The following is a 22359-nucleotide window of genomic DNA, read 5'->3' on the forward strand; positions in this document are numbered from 1 at the left end:
CATTGGGGCTTGTGACGAGACCCTAAGGTTGGGTCTTGGCAACCGCAAGCCCCAGGGAGCTTCCTGCTCTGATCGAGCAGGAAGCTCCCCACTGATATCACTGCTGATGTCAGTGCGGCAGCCCACAAAATGGCAGGCGTTCCTTAAGAAACGCCTCTGTTTGTGAAAACACCCCCCCTCCCCTCCTACTAAATGGGCCGAGCTGTCGATCAACATCAACAGCCGCCCCGTTGGTAGCGAGCCCCGGAGTGAGACAATTTCTCTCTCGCTCTGGGGCTTGCGCACGCGCAGTGCGGCCGCTGCGCGTGTGCAGGGCCTAAACATACACCTGCTTGCGAGCGCTCAGCGCTTATGAGCGGGTCTGAATGAAGTCCTCTATCCCTCTATAGGTAGGAGTTCTTCATTGGCTCTTTACCCCTCATATAGTTGTTACTAATTACCCAGGACAAGCTTGGAGGGGTCCAGAGGGGGCCCAGGTCTGATACGGCCCCCCTCCTTACCTGTCAGCAGCCCAGCACATGCTGCTGTGTGCTGGGCTGCTGTGGGAGACTGCTGATCAGCAGCAGCAGTCTCCTTTCCTCTGCTTGTGGGGTGGGCACTGCAAAAAGGTTTTTTCTAAGGGGGCGTAGCCACTCTGCCCGCAATAAGGCCACACCCCTTTCCCTGGGCCCAGGCTGGCTCTCTACGGCCCTGCACAATACACAGTGCACCGCATCACTCTGCCTCTCTGCCTCTAAAGGTTCATACACACGTAACGATTTTGTAACCAATGATTTATTGTCAGATTTTCCCTTGAAAAAGTGAACGATTTTTTGAAGTTTAATGAATGATGAATGAAAAATGTTCCTTCCCTTAATGAAAATCGTTATGTTAGACAGTCTGAAATGAACGTTGAACGATAACTACAAACTACAAACGGGAGCGCGCTTGAACGATTATCATTCATCGCTATAACAATTTTTTTAACGATTGAACGAAAATGACGTCGTTAATGACAAATCGTTCAAAAAATCATTACTTGTGTATGCGCCTTTACTGATAAATCACTTAGAACACTGTATCACTCCACCTGAAGTCACTAATGGGCATGGCCTAAAAACAAGAGACCGTTACAGATTGTACTCACCATAATAATCTATATATGAATATGTACTCATATACAGATAGATACATATGGTAGTTTGTGTAATATTTGAAAATGCTGACATTACAAGATGTTACCTCAGGTAATAGAATGACTAGACAAACTCTGAGCATAAATTATTATTCACAAAGAAAGACGTACCACAGAACAAACACTAAAGGCACATCACAAAGTATTAACAGACCATTGCAAGGTACCTGAGGAAGCTTAGAATCCAAAGATTTTCATCAAAAGTTATATACAGTTTGATTTAGAACAGTGTTTCCCAAAGCAGAAATCTGGGCGCCTCGGCATTCCCGCCCAAACAGAGCAACAATTGACTTCATCGGACACCCGCTAGTAACAGTCCCCTCTGAGGAAAACAATTGCATTCCCCCTTAGAGTCTAATGGTGTCATTATGGCTGGCTGCACATCCACAATTCCTCTGTGTAGTGTGTATTTGGATCAGCAACGGAATTGTGTTTTTTTTTGCCAGTTTGGCTTGCAGGAAACTTGTCAAAGACTCTTCTTTTATTTTTTTGTTTTTCAAAATGATTTCGTTTATTTCTTAAAATTATTTAATTATTAAAATAATATTACTACTGCCTAACATCAATGTTTACTTTCTTCAGTCTCACTGCTTGCACAATCTCAGCGATCTTCAATAGTTGCCAACTGCTGCTAATTTCTGATCGGTGGTTTTGTACATTTGTTCACGGAATATTTTATCCTGTATTGTCAGCACTGAATGGTACAAATCCTCCTACTGTGCATGGATGGTTTTCTCGCTTTCCTTGCTTATTTTCTGAGGTTTATGATTTAATATTGCATTTTTAATTGAAGTAGATAATTTAAAAATTAAAACATGCAAAAAAGTCATGTCATTAAGTGTCAGTATGGGATTTGTAGTACATCAAGGTAGCATGACAGTTCTAAATGCACCTGCTCAGCACCCTGCAAATGATGTTCTAGGTTTGACATCTATTTAATAATGTCACATTTTAAATCTTTTTCAGGTACCTTCACAAACTGTATTTGTAAATATTATTAATATAAATGATAATGAACCAATCTTCCCAGAAACAAGCTATGAGTTCACTGTCTCGGAGGTGAGTCAACACCTGGGTACAAAGGTCAAAAGTAATTTTATAAGCGGAATCATAAAACAGTGACATATCCTACGATTTATAGAGGCTAAGCAAAATAAATAATATGTAATTACATATAAACATAAAGTCATAATATATGATCTATATTACTGGTATCCATTCAGGAGCAGAGGCTACCAAGCCACAGGGTTACAGGGTCAACATACATAAGTTGGATTAATTTGAATGAAAAAAAAAAAAGTACTACTCACATTAACCACATCAGTTGTTATACCCATCAGGTATTTTTTTTTCCAGAATTCATACCAGGGAAACACTATGGGTCTGATGCAGAGGAGAACGTACTGTAGTTTGCAGAGCATATATTTTCACACTGTGCCGCTTCACAAGCAATTGAATGCAAAAACTGATGATGCATTGTGTGCATCTTAGGCACATTTCCACTTGCAACTGAAGGGTTATACCTGGGCTGTAACAGAGTATCCTCACGTAAGGTACATTTATAGAGGGCTTGTTGATGGAAGTTTAAACGTCTCCACTTTCATATGTATCTTTTACACCTAGGGGTCTATTTACTAAGCAGTGTTAGGAGACAGAGTGAAAAGTGATAAGAAAGTGATAAGGTGCCAGTCAATCAGCTCGCAACTTTCATCTCACAGGCTGTGTTTGAAAAATGACAGTTGGGAGCTGATTGACTGGCACCTTATCACTTTTCACTCTGTCTCCTAACACTGCTTAGTAAATAGATCCCCTTGTGATGATGACAGCTATGAAACTAAGGGACTCATTCAGACCCGCTCGCGAGTGCAGGACGCTCACAAGCGGGTCGATGGTACCCAAATGCGCATGCGCGAGACCCGGCGAGCGACGAGGAAGCCGTCGCTCGGGGTCTCGCACCAAAGGGGGCGTGCTGTCGATGGTGAGTGACAGCATGCCCCCTTTGGTAGGCGTGCTGGGGGCGTGGCTGCCAGATGGAGGCGTTCCCATGGGAACGCCTACCGTCTGGGGCCGGCCCCACTGACATCACTAGTGATGTCAGTGGGAGTGATTTTGGCTCTGATAGAGCCAAAAGCACTCCTGGGCTTGCGGCAACGAGACCCTACCGCAAGTGTCTCATCGCAAGCCCGATGGTCTTGACCATCGCAACCATCATCATGGACGCTCGCATAAGCTGTGGGTGGCAACCCACAGCTATTCGAGCGTACAAGAGGCCGCTCCAACAATAGGTAGGAGGGCCCAGCTTCAGAGCGAGCACTCTGGTCAGAGCGTCCGGCTCTGAATCAGGCCCTAAGTCTAAAGATAGCAGCAGCCTGCTTGAAGAAATGCGTACACCTCTGCATATAGGCAAAATGATATACTTAGGGCCTGATACTGCAGAGGACGGAATTGCATAGTCGCATACAAGTGGGTTTGCAATTCCATCCTGCTAAAATGCAAATGCAGCAGGTGGTGCATGGCACCGCCATGCTGCATCTGCAATCTCAGAGCTGCAAATAAGGTCGCAGCTAGGGAGCACCATCGCGCCTGATGGTCGCAATTGTTGCTTCTTTGATGAGGCTGCAGAACCTGAAGCCTACCACAGCCTGCTTGGGTCCGGGTGGCCTGTGAGGCCAGGAAGTCTGCATCCATGGACGCAGACTCTCAAATTGCTACTCCCGGTAAATGGAGTGTCAGGAGGAAATCCCTAACAAGGCTGAACAGCCAGTAATCACAAGTGCAGAAACCAAGCAAGGCTCTGAAGTCAGCTGCATCAATCAAGCACTAAAACACAGCCCAGCATGATGATTCCTGGTCTGCACACCTGACTGATTGCCAGGAAAATGATTAAAGTAACTAGAGCTAAAATCACTAGGAGCTGCTGAACTGTGGGCCTGATTCAGACCCGCTCGCGAGCGCACAGCGCTCGCCAGCGGGTCGATGGTCCGCCACTGCGCATGTGCACACCGGAGCCGGCTCCGGCGTGTGCATGTATGAGACTTGGCAAGGGAATGGCGCTCTGACACTATGGGTCTCGCACCAAAGCGGGGCAGCTGTCGATGGTGATTGACAGCTTGCCCCGTTTTGGAGGTGGGCAGGGGGGGTGGCTGGGCAAATGGAGGTGTTCCTGCAGGGACGCCTGCCATTTGTGGATGGCCCTACTGAAATTACTCGTGATGTCAGTAGGTGGACTTCCTGCTCTATTAGAGCAGGAAGGCCACTGGGGCTTGTGGCCACGAGACCCTACCACAAGGGTCTCATCGCAAGACCATCGCGACCATCACCTGGCCGCTCGCATAAGCTGTGGGTGGTCACTCACAGCTATGCGAGCGGCCAGGAGGCCGACTTTAAAAAAAAAAAAGGGACGCCCCGATTTAGAGCGAGCGCTCTCAAAGAGTGTCCGGCTCTGAATCAGTCCCAGTGTTTCTTCTGCAATAACATATATGTTAAACTCTGCACTGACTCCTACGTCCTATTGCCCAATAACAACCTGAAGCTGTGGAGCATGCAATTATTATTGCAATGCAGTATAACTGCATCACTTATCAATGGTTTGTGAATGGAAAGGGGTGGACTGGTACATACAGTATGTACTCACACAACAGACACAGCCAATGTAGGTAAAGTTAGGAAGAGAAATAGTTATTCATGAGGTCTTCTGGCAAAGAAACTCCATAGATTCCATAGTGGGTGGAGCAGTTAGGGATTCTATAATATCCCATTAATCAGGGACACATCAATTACACAGGTTATGTGGCTGGCATCAAGTCTACAATTCACCTGGTTTTAATCAGCCACAAAAGCTATGCAATATAACAAATATTTATGGATATCCTAATATGGTCAGCTTATGCTATATGAGTGAGACTCATACAGGGAGGGGGACAGGGCGTAACTAAGTTTTTCAAGGCCCCATAGCAAAAGTTTGTATGTATCACCCAATGGTGAAAAATGTATATAAAAATTATCTAACTTGGACAAGGAAAATGGGTCCCTTTCAGCTCTGGGCCCCATAGCAGCTGTACCTATGGTAGTTATGCCCATGGAGGAGGTGATCAGTTAAATGGTCCTCCTGTCATGCCATTCACTGCCCATAACTCTTTTACACAGAAACAACTTGACAGAGTAGAATATATCTGCAATACATTCTCTTTGTTATATCCTATGTTCACTTTATTTTGCTGATAAAAGAAAAAACCTAAGCATGTGTGTCAGTCACACAGAGCCACCTGTCAGCCATGTGTAGGCACAAGCCTACTATGGCCCCCATTTATTAATGAGTTTTATCACCAAAACAAGTGATAAATATCACTGTGTAGGATAATGGTGTTCCAGCCAATCAGCTTCCAGCTGTCAACTGCTAGAATAATAATGGTTGGGAGATGATTGGCTGGAGCACCATTTGTCATACACAGAGAAATGTATTGCTCGTTTTGGTGATAAAACTCGTTAATAAATGTATATGTATAGTATAAACTTGGATATTGGTATTCCTGTGTCGGATGGTTGTTGTTTTTTTTTGTCTGAGCATTACTTTGAAAATAAAATGTGACATTCCCATAAATCCATTTTCTCCTAAGGATCTAGCAGTGGGAAGTTCTATTGGTCCTGCAGTTACAGCTGTGGATGCTGATCAGGACATCCTCCACTATGTGCTGAGCGGTAACGATGCTGTAAGTGGATATTAAATGCATATTAAATACACTCTACAACATACAGTGATATTTGGATTTACAATGTTGTATGATGAAATTAGTTAAAAACCTTGCCTCACCATCCTTTAGTAACAAGTTAAACTGCAACCTTCAACTGATATATAAGTCAGCAAGTGCCTCAGACATACACAGGAGAGCCTGGATGTGCAAGATCAGAAATTGCAGCCTATGATCAGTGGACTTCAATTGAGCTCCTGGAGGTAATGTAGGACAAGTTTGTGCTGATCCAGGAATTTTGAAACTACTATTATGGGAACGTTCCCTTAGCTAGGTGTTTCTCTCCAAGGTGCACTGAGAATAAAATTGAGGGATACTTAGTGCATACTAGACAAACTGTTGCTTTGTGGTTAGACTAGCCTGTGGGAGTGGGCATAACATCCTGGAAAAACATTGCAATTATGGAGTAGATGTCAGGTCTGGATTATTTTTTGAATTTGGGGTGGATGCAGGAGAAGAAACAGGAACGGGTTTGTAGTATTGGAATGCAGCAGGTTTAATAGGAGTATTATGAAGTGGAATATATAAACTGGCAGAAAATAAACAAGTCCAACTAAAGTGAGGCTGAAAACAAATGTCTGGCAGAAAAAAACAAAGTCCAATTAATGAGGCTGGAAACAGGTGTCAGACAGGAAAAACAAAAGTCCAATGGAGGTGTGACTGAGGAACAGAGGTCTGAAGTACTGGAGTGTGTTCTGAGTCCAGAGTGCTGGAGAGTTCACAAACTGTGGGTGAGTAACGGGGTATAGCAGGGTAGATGCGGGTATCCGGGAACAGCCTGTGATGGAGACAGAGCAGGAAACGGAGCACTGCTGGGACTGCAAATATCACACCAAGCTAAGGAGCACAGAGAACTCTCACACAGCTTGCACAGTGTATACGTTGCACTGGCAACTAGAAGGCATGGTGAATACCCTTAAGTACCATGGGAAAGTGCATGATAGGCTGCTGAGAGTACACACAAGATGCTCCAACCTGATTGGCCCATTCAGGTCACATGCCCAAAACCAAGATGGTGGCGCCCAGCAATCCCCAGCGCAGCAGCGCTGCCAGTCTCACCTGTCATCACATGGCCTGTACCCTTCGGACATCCACGCGCACCTCGTGCCAACCTCCAGACACCAGCACCCCCACCGGTAGGACCGTGTCAAAGCACCTGCACAGGCAGAGGCCCTCATTCAGAGCCACTCGCTATTTGCGGTCGTTCGTTCTGAAACAAGGGGTGGCTATTCAAATGAACTGTTCGCTAATTGCGGTCTGTTCACGCCTCTAAGTCTGAACGAGCGAGCAAAACTTGCGGTTCACATTTTCCAGGTCGCCTGGCAGGTGCACAGGTGTATTCATTACTCATTGACATATTTGAAAAAATCCACAGGTGGAACTAATTATTTCACTTGTGATTCTGTGAGGAGATATGGAAAACATGCACTCTTGGGGGTCCTGAGGACCGAGTTTGAGAACCTGTGGAGTAGATAAGTAGGATTTGGGGGTCTATTTATTAAGCCTTGGATGGAGATAAAGTGAACAGGGATAAAGTACCAACCAATTTTTCAAAAATAGCCTGTTACATAGCGGTTAGGAGCTGATTGGCTGGTACATTATCTCTGTTCACTTTATCTCCATCCAAGGCTTAGTAAATAGACCCCATGGTCTTTTTTTCTATGTTTTCATATTTTTAAACCAATTATAGATTTACTTAGATATTTTCATTTCATTCATACCATCTTAATTTAACTTATAGTTTAGTTTATGCCTCTCGTGAAATGGAGCATGCTAGAGAGAATTTCAATGGCCCCTAGAGAGATTCTATGTAAAGCGTAGCCTCCTCATGGGGTGATGTTCAGCACCAAAACTCTCAGAGCTCATCAATGCGGTAAACCTCGAAAATAAACTCGAACAGTTGCCCAGCCATCACCAGTTCGCATAAACCACCATAAGTAAAGGGTTGGGGATGCGTCAAGGAGTTACTCAGTGTCAGTGCAAGGTTTCATGGCACCCAAAGCAAAACTTGAGTTTACTGCCCCCCCCCCACACACACACACCCTACCACCCCACCACCAGCACCACCAGAAATTGCCCACTTCCTGACCAGTAAGGTGAAAGTGCGGAAGCGGCATCTTATAAGTTCACCGGCCTGCACTGAGCACAGCCAGGATGTCTCTCTCAGTGGCAGTAGAGAAAAACACCCAGCTGAGGATAGAGATATCTTCTGAGGTTCCAGAAATTGCCAGATCAATACCAACTTGTTCCTCAAGTATACACAGAATTTTCCAACACAAAGGGCGAGATTTAATTAGCCGTGATGTACAGTCGGGACCTCTCGAGCTAATATAGCATGGGTTATGCGGGAAGAAAACCTTGCATGTTTCTGTTTGCTCCCCATAGACATGCAAGCGAAAACTACCAACATTTCCCTTTCATAAAATTGCCAGCAGTTGCACACGCCACGATGTTCCAACAGAACCTCAGACTTATTTGAATCTCATATCAGTGGTGTCAATAAAAAGACACATTTGCACCTGTCTTTAAGAAAAAAATAATACAGTAGGTCCGTAATATCAGATCAATTTCTGATACCACAATAGTTCAATCACCAATGTTTTACACAGTATAGTGGTGAAACCTTTATTTAAAATCCTTTAGCCCTCTTTTGTTAAAGTTGCTGCTTAAATAATGAAAAAATTGTCAGTTAAAAAAAGTTTTTCAACTCAGGGCAGGAGAAAGGTTTGGTCATTTAAGGCAAAGATGGAAAGTAATGTGCAGTTCCTCCAAATAGACCTTAAATTAATATGACAAAGCTATGGAACATTATGAATCCCACTTTCTGAGGGTGGCCAGATGGAGAGGTCATGCGCATGATATGGTTCTCTGTGGATTCAGGACCTGATTCAGACCCAGTCACCAAGCTGCGTTCGCACGCAGCCATCAGTAAGCAAAGTATGAAAAAACCCGCGATCGCTAGCAAAACATTAGCATGCCTACTATGTTTTGCCGTGTGAACGCAGTATGTAACTAGACACCCACCAGCCTGACACAAGGCACCCACTTTTCACAAAAACAAAATTGAAAGGTCGCACCAAAGGAAAATCTTAATACAAACTTATGCAATGTACCCCCTATTAATGCATGTATCTATCATATATTATCTCTATCAAAAAATGGATATTGCTTTGGGGTGCTACTCTAGGACTTATGACAACAATTTTTACAAACAACGAGAAAGTAGTCCCTATAGTGGAGTGCACTTGTATTTGCATAAGCACAGGATTCTTTTAAAACTTAACCTTTATTTGGTATTTTTAAATAGACAAATAATTATATCGGATTCCAGCTAAATAAAACGTATATATGACAGTAATGAAAGATTAAAATAAAGGCTGTGAATTGTCTGTGTCCCGTTCTATTATTGTTGTGCTACACTTATAGAGCGCTAAATGTTAATTATAATTATATTGCATATCACAGTTATTAGCAGGTATAAATATTAAAGGCATGGTGTAGATTACAGACTGTCAAAATGGCAGTGGAATATACGTTTTAGGTCGAAAAGATCAACCAAACATCCTCACAGGCTTTATAATCAGAGGTTTGTATCACAGCAGCAAAACTTTATTCAGATACATTGTTTCATGTTCAGAGCCAAATGTATACTCTGAAACAAATGTATCTTGTCTCCGTAAATAATGTGTTTTGCTTCTTGCAAAATAGCAGTTTTCACACTTATAGTTATGAGTATTTTAATTTTATAAGATCCTCCATGTGATATAGTTTATAACCACAATGTTTACTCGCAGCCAAGGTTTAACTGAAGTGTGTAGTCAGATATATTTATATTCAAATGTTCAATTGATATATACCCCTCGCTTCACACACACATGTAGTTATTTATTCCAGGAATAGATTCATTCCTATGGATATACAGCTGTTTATTGTATCTTCTATTTATTCAGATATCCCCATTCATGGAAGTATCGGTACAATACTTCAATATCACCCCGGTTGTAGATGTTAATGAATGGAAATGGGTGGAAATGCCATTTAGTATAACTACTATCACTTCTACGGCCCCCATACATCAGAGATTGATTGTAGCAATCCTGCAATTTGCAATCGATTGTGTATAAAAATCTTTCCCTTTTTCAATCGATTGTGGCAATTCTGCAATCTGCAATCGATTGAAAAAGGGAAAGATTTTTTATACACAATTGATTGCAAATTGCATGATTGCTGCAATCAATCTCTGATGTATGGGGTCTAATGATGTCACTAATTTCACCCTGATCAGTAGCTCCGTATTACAGTAGCTCTGCCTGCTTGTTACAGCAATGCCGCAGCCGCGATCTGCCTGTAACATTTACGAGCCACTGATGTCCTGCACTGCTGAATAGGACAATAATATTATGTATGCAGCAGTCAGTGGCTTCGTATCAAGTCAGTTAGTATAACTGTGCCGCAACCGCAAACCATTTACATAATCTAACATACACCAATATAATCCTGTTATTAGCACATCTCTTGTAGCATATATTATCAGAATAGGGCACTCTTAAAAGACACTCACACCTGAACGCCAATGCACATTTCGCTGTAGCTTTTTCAGACAGGCAAGCCGACCGTTAACTCTACCGGTTTTTTATACGTTAACCCTCCAATCTCTTCTCAGTATACATTTGAAAATTTCAGTTTCATTCCTCCAATTGGTCACCATATTATTCACTGTGTTTTACCTTGATTGACATGTGTAGGTATATAAACCAACATGATTAATTCAGTGCTAATATTTATACTAAAATATATACAGATCAAAATAACAATAAATCAATTAGCTGATATATATATTGAATGAATTATCATATCTTTTGCATTTATATACTGTTATAATATTAGAAATATTTAAGATACCCTATATCTAATGTTTAATAATGTATCCCCATAATAAATCATTGTAATAAGTTAATTTCTAGTTCTACATATCTGTTTGCTCCTAAATTATAAATAAATTACACCTATTAATATCACAAAGTATTATTAGTGCACATAATACTATAACAGCATGTTTAAATATACTGTGCACACTTTTAATTAAAGTGATAATTTAAATAATCTATATAAATTATATACCTTATGTGTTGAAATAAATATATATCCAATCTAAATAATACTAAATCATTTTAATAACCCAGTGATTACCTATATTACATGAATAGTCATACCAACGTATGCCTTTCCACAGGGACATATTAAACAGTATATGATCCCAAGTGTGGAGCAGTTAAAGAAGTCTTTTATCTCACACCTGTTCCCATATCTGTTCACATATTAGTATCTTTTCACCACAAATTCACAGGCTTTACAATGTTTGCACTTATCAGAGCCAGTGTATCGTTCTTTCATTCTTTTCCGGGTTTGAAAATGACTATGTGTTAAGCAATCCTTAAGATTTTTTGATCATCTCCAACTGATGTTGATTTTAGGACCTAAGATGATTGCCAGGTCCTCATCTGTTTTCAGCACATGTGTTTCTGAAGAGCAGTTTGTAGACTCCTCCATTGTCTGCAAAAAGTACAAATAAATCTGATTGTTCCTGTTTCACCTTTTATCTTGTATAATTTTGATACAGTAAAGTCTCCCTACTCCTTAGTTGGGTTTCCTGGTCCACTTCTTTGATGATTTGATTGCTGTATCCTCGAGATCTCAATCTTCCTCCTCGCTCCGTAGCTCTTTTTTGAAAAGTTTCTTCTATGGAGCAATTTCTTTTCATCCTAAGGAATTCTCCTTTTGGAACTCTATTTTTTGTTGCTGGATAGTGAGAACTCTGCATAATGCAGAATACTATTAGTCGCCGTCTTTTTTCTGTATATATCTGTCACCATATTTCTGTGTTTCTTGATTTTAATGGTGAGATCCAGAAAATTTATCTGCACAGGATTTCTGTTGTTAATTTTAAATTCAAGGTGTTGTCATTGAGTTTATCAATGAATTCTATCAGAGCAAGCTCTTCTCCTTCCCAGACAATACAAATGTCGTCTATAAATCTCAACCACAATATTAACTTGTCTGTGTACTTTGAATTTTCCTCTGAGAAGACCACCTCCTGCTCCGACCAGCCTAAATATAGATTAGCATATGTCGGGGCACATTGCAGTTCCCCGTACCTGCAAATAATATTTCGAATTGAATATGAAGTAAATTCAATAATTTCAAAATCAAAATATTATATTCATCATCTCTTCTTTCCATATCCAAAAGTACCTCACAGCTGTTAATCCTGAATCATGAAAAATGCTTGTATACAAGCTCTTGACATCGCATGTGGCAAGTATAGTATTTTCACTCAGGGAGATGCCATCTATTTTCCCTAATAGATCCATTGTATCTCGTAAATATGATGGTGTCACATATCTTCTTAGATGGTTATCTGCAATTGCTGGCTTTTTCCCCCAGGCTCCCAATACCCGAGACTATTGGACGTCCAGGGGGATTTTGTTCATTTTTATATATTTTGGGTAGCAGACAGTATGTTGCAATTTTGGGATTGTCCACCCATAGGTAATCCAGATTTGTTTTCGTAATCACTCCTTCTCTATATGCATTGGTGATCATATTTTTATATATTTTCAAATAATTTTGAGTCGGATTAAAAATCAATTCTTCTCATTGGCTGGGACCCACTTGGGCTTAGCCAATGAGCGGCTTCTCCACGTGGGTTCCAGCCAATGAGCGGCCATTAATGTTAAGCTGCCGCTGATTGGCTGGCCTCCCGACAAAAGGTGAGTATTGGATCTTTTTTTACAGGTACTTCCATTGGATACTTTACGTTGAGAAGGGGATATGAACATCTGGAAGAAGGTGAGTATGTGAGTGTGTATGTATGTAATAAAACTTTATTTTCACGGTGTGTGTGTCTTGTTTTGTTTTACACATTTCGTAACAGGTGAACTACAGGTACCAGTGGCCCCTTAATGCCCCGCATATTGGTACTTGTGGTTCTCCAAGTACCAGCATGCGGGGGAGGCTTGCTGGGACCTGCAGTTCTACTGTAAAGACAATGTTGTTAATTACATTTTTAACACTACACCTACACTATTAACCCACCACCCACCTCCCAGGGGTGGCGAGGATAGCCCCGGGCTATCAGCCTAGGCCAGGGGTGCCCTGGAGAGGGGGACCCCTTTATTGGAGGGATCCCCAACTCCCCAGCGATTCCTGGTCTGGGCTGACTAGCTGTCAGGGCTGATGCTGCGGCTGGGGGGCCCGGTGAAAGGGCTCCTCTGGATGTGGTATCAGCCCCCCGCTAGAAAGGGTCCAGTGCTGGTTTTAATTTTAGGGGTACTCCTATGCTCATTTTTTTACACCTATAATTAAAACCAGGACTGGTCCTGCAGCCTGGTGCTGGTATCTAATTTACGATGGAACTCTACTTGTTTTGTTCCCCATAATTTTAGGTACCAGGACAGGCTGGCAAGTCCGGGGTTGGTTAAGCTTCAGGAGGGGGACCATATGTTATTTTTTTTTTTTAATTATTTAACCCGTTTTTTACAGGTCTTAACACACAAGCAGCTTACACATATATCACTGATATGTGCAGGCTGCTTGGAAGAGAGAAAACACTGCAATCTCGGGTGAGTAATCTCACCTAAACTCTCCTTAAACTCACCTTTAAAATCTCCTCTAAACTCGCAATTTGGAAGAAAAAACTCGATCTGCTTCACAACTGAAAAACTCACTTTCAGCTAAACTCACTTCTTAGTAAATTTGCGTATTTGATAAGGCAAAATTCACCCGAGTTATGGTGAAGCAAAGTGAGTTTAAAAAGAGTAAAAAACTCAACCAAACCCGAATCTTAGTAAATTTACCCTTATATATGCGCATTTGTCAAAACAGGAGTTAAAAGGGAACATTTTTTTTTTATATATTTTTAATCAATTACATGCAATATACAACACTTTACAGTATATGGATAGTGTTACATTATGATAAAAATACCAGTATAATAAATTTTCTTTTTCTTTTTTTTTTAAGAATGCTGTTGCGTACTTTCGACTATCCTCTATTACTAATCCAGTTATATTGGTGAACAAGGCTCTAGATTATGATTCATACCCTATCATAAACATGAACCTTACAGTGCGGGTAAGTTTTGTTAAAGGGATACTTTCTACCAAGCCATTTCCAAATGTCAGACATGAAAGGGGGGGGGGGGTATCTAGAAGTGTAACTTGGTTGTTATGGGTACTGCAATTGCTTTTATCACCTTGTATTACCTGTCTACATCACATGTCTCATTACAATGAGGGTAGAAAATAGTGTCACAGACACTAAGGGGTATATTTACTAAAGGTCGATTTTAATTGATTTAATATAGAACAAAATCAATTAAAATCGATGTTGTGTTTCTGGGGCTAAATCACACATTTACTAACAGTCAACTTTTGAATTTGTTTTTTAAGTATTAGTAAATGTGCGATTTAGCCCCAGAAACAAAACATTGATATTGATCAATTTTGATTGATTTTAAATCGATTAAAATTGACCTTTAGTAAATATACCCCTAGCAATCTGTAGAATGCGGCACTGCAAAATAATTTTTACATATTTTAGGTTTTTTTGGGGGTTTTGTCCTGACATTACAATGGTAAACCCCCATGCCACTTGACCTTACTTGACTCTTGTGTCCCTTCCCCTGAGCACCGCTCTCTTCCAATATTTACTTCCTGTAAAATGTATGCAAGGGGGTTGAGGGAGAGGTGAAAGTTCTGAAAATATATGGCTTTGGTATGTTGGATATATTTACATTTCCGCTCCTGTCTCCAAATGGACTTTCTCAAATATTAGTTGGGTATAGTTAACATAAGAGTGCTATAGCTTAATAAGTGATGGCATAAAAGACACAATGTAAAATACTGGATGGGTCCCCTAATGTAATGACTTTAAAAATATGGGTGTTCAAAGCAAAGTCATTGTACTTGCAACTGGAGATACACAGGAAGCCAGGAACTAGTACGTAACACAGGAACTGAATACACAGAGTAATGCTTGAAGACACACAGAGAACCAGAAACACTGAGGGAAGCAATACGGCCTCAGGAGCGTGAGATGGTTGTCCCAGGGAAAGACTACTGTACGTGCATTCTTACAGCGAAGTTGAACATCAACTTCCTGTTGCAGGAGTCAGTCCTAAATACCCTTAGGCAGCTGGTCATTGGCTCATAGGATCAGCTGGGAGATTGCCGGACTGCCATTGGAGGAGACTAATCAGGTGAGATGAACCAACATCGCTGCGCCCATGCCTGCTAACACAGGAGTCAGGACGCACGCATGAAAGTCCTACCGGACTCTGGGGAGAATCCTCAGCCATAACCCACCACTGCCACTGATGTCTGACCGCCTCAGAGCCTAAAGACACCAGTCCAGTGGTGAGTAAAGGCCGATCCCAGGCCGGATCCTGACAACAACTCTATATTAGGCCTAGTCACATGGAACCTGGTGCAATGAGGGGCTATTTGATGCAACTTGAGCCACAGTATAAAGGACATATCTGTACTGGGAAATAAGTGGCTACATTTATTATATATATGGTCTCATTAGGGGACAGGATGACTAATTCTTCATCCCCTCCATACAGGGCCAGCTCTAGGGTTGTTCGACCAGTGCGGTCGCACAGGGGCACCACCCGTAGAGGGTGGCACCCCTCCCCAGCATCCCGATTTCAGTATTTTCCCACTGTTCCACCCGGGGGCCAAAGTGGCCCGCGGGTGGTCAAATCGGGAGGCTGGGGACCCCCACCGCCGCAGTTGTGCAGCGGTGCCGGACCCCCGGAGAGTGAATGGATGCCGCGCGCATGAGCACGGCAACCATTCACTGACGGGAGAGGGCTGGGGGAAACTGAGCCAGTGACGGAGTGCTGGGCTTTACCCCCAGCCTGATGTTATTTGGAGGCGTGCCATGTGGGCACGCCTCCAAATAACGCCACACAGGGGGCATGGCCTGTTAGGCCACACAGGGGGCATGGCCTGTTAGGCCACACCCCCAAATTCGTGAGGTTAGGGCACTCTCTAAAGAGCCGGCACAGGGTGCTCAGAACCCTGGAGCTGGCTCTGCCTCCATAGACTCTCCTACTTTCAGCATGTGTCGGGACCAACACATTCACAGTGCATTTGCTGACCCCTTACAACACATTCTCAGAAGAACAGAGCAGACACTAACATAATATTCTAGTGCAGGGGGACCCGTCTGCTCATTGTGATGTCATAATGTCACATGTTTGGGAGGGGGGGGGCGGGACCAGCAGCACATAGAAAATTCTAAAGCCCGATGCCTCCAATAGTGTTTATGCTTGAAATTAAAAGGGCAATGCATTTACTAGCCTTGCTTTGCCCTTTTAAATTTTGTCCATAAACACAATGGGAAGCGCCAGGTTTAAGAACCCGAAACTTAGTAAATAAACCCCCAGGTCTCATTCAATGGTATCCATATCAAGCAACTTCAGATTCCTACAATTTCTTTAGCTCCTTGTGATCCATTTCCTTTCACAGGAACATTCTCATAGCAATTTGAACAAAGTGTGAGCGAATATTGGGCCAAATTCTGACTTGTACTCAAACCTGATGGTTTGTGTACAAGTCTGATGGTGGGAGCACGGCGCATGCGTCGGAGCTGCACTGCACGTGTACTGCGATGCAGCTGTGGCTCTGGTCGCAGAATTGGCGAAGCCGCAGCCTGATTGACAGGCTGTGACCATTTGGGGACAGGAAGGGTTTGGCACCGGGCAGCGTTCCTGAATTTGTGTGTCCCCCCGTTATGTGAGAGTGCTGAGGTCAGCTGTATCACACACGCTTTCAGGAGGCGTCTATTAGCACAAGACGCCTCCTTCATCATTAGCATATTTGTACACAGCAGCTGCATCCAACGTCGCAGCTGCTGTGTGCATAGCATACAACTCTAAATCAGGCCCATTGTTTGGCTATAGTGACTGACATTTAAGGGGAAATCTATCAACTCATCTAAAATGGACAAGTGACGATATTAGATTGATAGGTAGAATTTGATTGGCTCTTACGGGCAACACCTCCATTTGTGCTATTTAGATGGTTTTATAAATATCCCCCCCCTACATTGCCTTTGTTAATAAATAAGGTCCAGTGGGCTCGATTCAGACACGCTCGCAAGGCTGCGTTTGCTTGCAGCTGGCCGATTTTTGCTATCTACGCATGCGTACACATCACAGCACACATGCGTAAACCAGTCTCTGCGATTGGGAAGCGATAACACGCCAACCATAGATGGCTCGCTAGCATGAGTGACAGGACAAGCCATTTTTGGGTTGTTAGTAGGAGATGGCCCATGAAAACGGGGGAGTGGATGTGCGAATGCAGGCGAGCCTGTGTGTACTAATGGCGTTTCTTGGGCGTGCATAATTAGGATTATTATGGAGTGTCATAGTACATGTCACCTGGTTGTATTTCACACTGCAGCAATAGCAATGCTTGCGGCGGGGTAGGGTCAACCACAAGTGATGCGAGCGGCTCCTATGGCACTCGATATTACTGTTTTAACATACACTTTCTGGAGATGACGTGTGCTGCGAAGGGAAGGGGCGTAATTAGACTGGCTTGCGATCGCACTGCCGTTGCACGCTAAGACAGAGTTGGTGCACTAATGTCTTACCGTGCGATCGCAGCCTATGCATATATTAGTAGCTGAGCGGCGAACGCATCTAGCAAGCGGGTCTGAATTAGCTCCAGTGTCTTTTAATACCCCTCATGAAAATGTTCTTACCATACCAATTGCAAATATTAACATAGTTGATCTCTTTTGATTGGATGTCTGTATTTACTAAGTGTTGCATGTTGTGTTTTAGGATACAGTGAATCCTGGAGATTCTCCCAGTCACACAGCTACAGCCGCCATAACCGTTGTGATCAATGATGCAGATGACAAACTGCCCTTCTTCCAACCCTGCATACAACATCATCCAAAAATCTGCATAAGCACTGGCTATAGTAGCAGTGTGAACCAATCTCAACAAGCAGTGAGTGCCCATAAAACTAAGAGATGACTTTACCAGAGGTGCAAACAGGCAAAAGAACATTAGGTCATCATTAAACTTGCTAGTAATTAATCATGGGAATAGAGCAGACATGATGGACGGCAATATTTTATGTTGGTGCATAGACAGAGATGGATTTGCCGCAAGGCAATGTACTGTAGGTGGCTGCCTAGGGCCCTGTAGGTCACAGGAGGCCCATCTGCAACTGCTGCTGGCATGTACTTTGTTTTCACTCATATTATAAACTTTGTTGATTCCCTTCCTGCCTATTTAAAAATTATTATGGCGTTATATATGTCACCGCAATACCTGTTCGTTTATTGTCACATGTGGATAGCAATAACAGGTGAAAAGGTTTTAAAATATTTTTTTTTATGCATATATATTTCATCTATTTTGTTTTTTAACTGTGCTACCAATTCTCATAAAACATTGTATACTTTGGACAAAAATAGACAACGCCATGTAGGGTTGGCTCGAGGCACGTTCAACCAGTGTGGTCGAACAGGAGCGCCAGCCCATATAGGGCGCACCCCTCCAAACCATCCTGATTTCAGCGGGACAGTCCCAGTTTCCGAGCACTGTCCCGCTGTTCCACCCGTGAGCCGAAGTGTACCGCGGTTGGTCTGGGGGTTGGGCATCCCCACCGCCGCAGCTGTGCGACGGTGCCGGACCCCGGAGAAGCTGAATACTGACTGAGTGCTGGGCTTGCTCCCAGGCTGACGTTAAACGGGAGGCCTGCCATATGGACACGCCCCCAAATAACATCATTTAGTGGGTGTGGCTTATGTTAATTAGGTGACACACCCTTTTCAGTCGCGCTCGGCTTCGCCATGTGCAGGCTTAACGGGCTCCTCAGTTCTGTTCTACACAGGGCACGGCTCCTACTGGAGATGGCCCTGACACCAATCATCATTTAATGTAAAATGCACTGTACCTAAAATGAATGTTACATTATCAAATTTTGTAGAGTTGGACCAGAGGGCTCCAAGGGTCTTAATCCAGCTTGCTGCGTAGAGAGCCCTAATACAATATGAGTTATGGTGCCCTGGGATTATGTAGTTTTATATTGCACAGTTGAGATGTACAGTACTGTATAAATGATATAAATTGGCCACATAGGGAGATAATCTCTATGTAGGAGTAATGTACACAAAGGCCATGCAGGACTGACAAATCTCCTATAGTTTACAAAAAGCAATTCATAGTCTACTTTGTTTCAGGTTTATTTATTATGGTTTTTTTATGATATGGCAACTTTTCTTATCAGAAGTTCCCACCAGCCCACTACATATAACTATCATCAACATATAAAAATAACACAGGATAGACCCAATTCTCTATGTGTATTTGCAGGGCCATAGAGAAGGGTGTGTGAATGGTGCAGTTGCCCAGGGTACAGGGCCCTGGGGATGGCACCATCGCTACTTCTGGAACGGCACCCTACGGCCATCAGTGCTGCTTCAGTGCTGCACAGAGCATCCAAATGACGCTCTGGACATGCACCCTGCAGTTTGCAGAGCCACGCATAATGTCAGGGCAGTTCTCCACTTTCTACTGATGCCAGCCCCGCCTCACTGGTTCATGGGCAGGGCCGGCACAGAGTGGCAGTGAGCCCTGCTATGTTGTTGACTATTTAATGCTGCCTACTTAAATGTTATGAATGCTCACAATTTATGTTGTGTTTATTTTAGACAGAACCTTTACATTTAATGCCTTCGCCTTTATATGCTGTGGATGGCGATTATGGCATTAATATTCCTATTAACTACTCCATTATTAATGGTAAGTATTAACTATCTCATTATTGCTTGTCTAGAGCTATTCCTTTGCAATCATGTAAGCCACTAATTAAATATAAAATACTTTTCACCCTCATACAAGCCTCCAGAATGATTCCTTTGCTCAAAAGCTTATAGGGGATTGCCCACTTTGGGGCTGATTCTAAGTTGCACACAGGTCTCTATTAACGGCAGTGACGGTGGTGAGTTCAATGGTTGGGGAGGCACACATGGAGATGGGTCTGAGTGCTGGGAGCCTGTCTCACCCCCTACTCACTGTGGGCTTGGGAGGCAGGCTGCTGCCGCTGCCTCGCAGGGATGGAGGAAGCCGAGTGCTGCTGCGGGAGGGTGGAAGGGGGAGGGCGTCGGCTGATGTGCACTCTATGGGGTGGAGAGAGAAAGGGATCAGGTGCTGGGTGCTGTACACTCCACAGGGAGGGGGAGCAGGTAGAGAGAGGGGTCAGATGCCGGGTGCTGTACACTCCATGAGGGGGGGGGAGGGGGAGTGGAAAGAGATGAGACGGGTGCTGTACACAGGACCTCATTCAGAGTCTCTCGCTAGATGCTATCGCTCGCCCCCAGCGTATGCAAATTTGTCAAAGTGATGCCACGGGAAGCGATCTCTCGCCAAGGCATAAGCACGCCCACCATGTCTTAGCGAGCGGCCAGCGTGCACCCAATCGCACAGGCAGAGCCGCCCACCAGCACACATCATCTCCAGGAAGTGTATTAAAACTTTGGTACATCGAGGACAATCGGAAGCGATCGCAGCGCTTGTGGTTGCCTTACCCTACCGCAAGCACTGCGAGGACTTCAGTGTAAAAAACAGGCATGTGACGTGTACTATGACATTGCGTGTTAATAATGCATGTCTCTAAAACGGCGTTGAAACACTCAGGCACGCCTGCGTTCGCACCTCCACTCCACCGTTATTAGAGTCCTGCCCCTGTAACCATCCACAAACGGCCTCTCCTGTCACTCATTTCACTGGGCTGTCTTTGTGGGGCGAGCAAGCGGTCTGCGATTGCACAGAGTAGTTGGCGCACGTGCAGAACCAAGCATGCGCATGCACGTACGCAAACCATCGGGCCGCTTGCGAGCGCACAGCACTAGCGAGAGACTCTGAATGAGGTCCACTGTTTGGATGGGACGGACCACAGCGCTTGTGAGCTCTGTTTAATAGAAGCCAGCACCTGGAGAGATCATTTAAGGAAAACGAACGGTTAGTCATCATTACCGTTCGTTATTAAAGGTTGCCATTTGATTTAATGAAAAACGCTAACAAATAGCGCTATTATGCCCAAACACTACACGTGCATTAATAAATAGGACAGAGTGTTGTTTATCATGTGCAACGAGTTTTAACAGCTGAAACTCGTCTATAAATGGAGCCCACTGTGATCTATTGTGATGTGATGCTGGTAACAAAGCTGAGACCACAGTAATTTCTGGTGCTATGATATAATCACGTAGCCATACAGAAGACAGGATGCAGCAAAGCATATTTTGCGTTCAAACCTCCGAAAATGCTGTTATACTATGGAGCTTTGATGCAGGCAATGTCATCTTTAGATGGAGTTACCCAATGGAAGCCTATGGACTTCTGTCTTATTTCCCCCTGAGAGTGATCCCAGCACCCCCCAAAGCGAGAGCATCACTCGACACATGAACAGAAGATCTCCCGGGTCCTAAACCCGGACGTCCTGCTATCTCAAAGAACTATTACAGGGAAGGCTGTCTTTTGTGATTTTCTTCAAGCATATGGCATTAGCAAACGCCGTTATGCTTGCAATGGGTGGCGGGATGCATTGCCAAGAGAGTGAATTTGTGCAGAGCAAGTCTGCAAATCTACGGCTTAAGCTGCATAGACCTGCAGCGAGTTTTTGGACGACGGAACAATAACGATATCATTATCGTTCAGTCATCCAAAAAATCGTTCATTTTCAGCCCCAAAACAACCAATACGCGCTCCTGTTTGTAGTTGGTAGTTATTGTTTATCGCCCAAACCTCCAGTCCAACCTGATGATATCGTTCTTGATTTCGTTCAGTGTGTCTGCGCACACCCCTGCCGGGGGCACACGGGACAATTTCATTCATGGAGCAAATCGTCCCGTGTATGCACCTTAAGGGGTAAATTTACTAAAGTGAGAGTTTTTAGAAGTGAGTTTTAGAAGTGATGTTGCCCATAGCAACCAATCAGATTCTACTTTACATTTAACTAGCACCTATTAGAATATAATAGCTAGAATCTGATTGGTTGCTATGGGCAACATCACTTTTAAAACTCACTTCTAAAAACTCTCACTTTAGTAAATTTGCCCCTAAGTCTCCTATCACAGAATCCTGCTTCTGGCAGGTGAAGGACAAGATGACTTTTCCACCTAAATTCTGGGTCTGACCCGGAGTTGGAACAAAGGGTCTCATTCAGAGCCGCTCGTAAGCGGCCGTACGCTCGTTCCGAGGGATGTTCGCACATCTGCGCATGCGTACGGTTTGTAATACGAATGCGCGAACCAGTCAGTGCGGCCGAAAATCGTTTGTTCGCTATATAGCGAATGCCTGCTATTTTGAGTGACAGGATGAGGCGTATGTGGGTGGTAACAGGG

At 43.6% G+C, this 22359-nt stretch overlaps 1 protein-coding gene across 1 annotated transcript in view; it reads left to right on the top strand.

Moving 5' to 3' along the window:
• Positions 1-22359, top strand: part of CDHR5 (cadherin related family member 5) — a 128924-nt gene that overhangs the window by 30088 nt on the left and 76477 nt on the right. The window contains exons 4-8 of the mRNA XM_088471037.1: positions 2141-2233; positions 5791-5883; positions 13945-14055; positions 17783-17953; positions 19666-19756. Of these exons, the coding sequence (XP_088327163.1) occupies positions 2141-2233; positions 5791-5883; positions 13945-14055; positions 17783-17953; positions 19666-19756 (559 nt within the window). The remainder of the gene's footprint in view (positions 1-2140; positions 2234-5790; positions 5884-13944; positions 14056-17782; positions 17954-19665; positions 19757-22359) is intronic.

This window comes from Taudactylus pleione, unplaced genomic scaffold (assembly GCF_031769625.1).
Source record: "Taudactylus pleione unplaced genomic scaffold, aTauple2 ptg000109l, whole genome shotgun sequence".
NCBI classification, from domain to species: domain Eukaryota; kingdom Metazoa; phylum Chordata; class Amphibia; order Anura; family Myobatrachidae; genus Taudactylus; species Taudactylus pleione.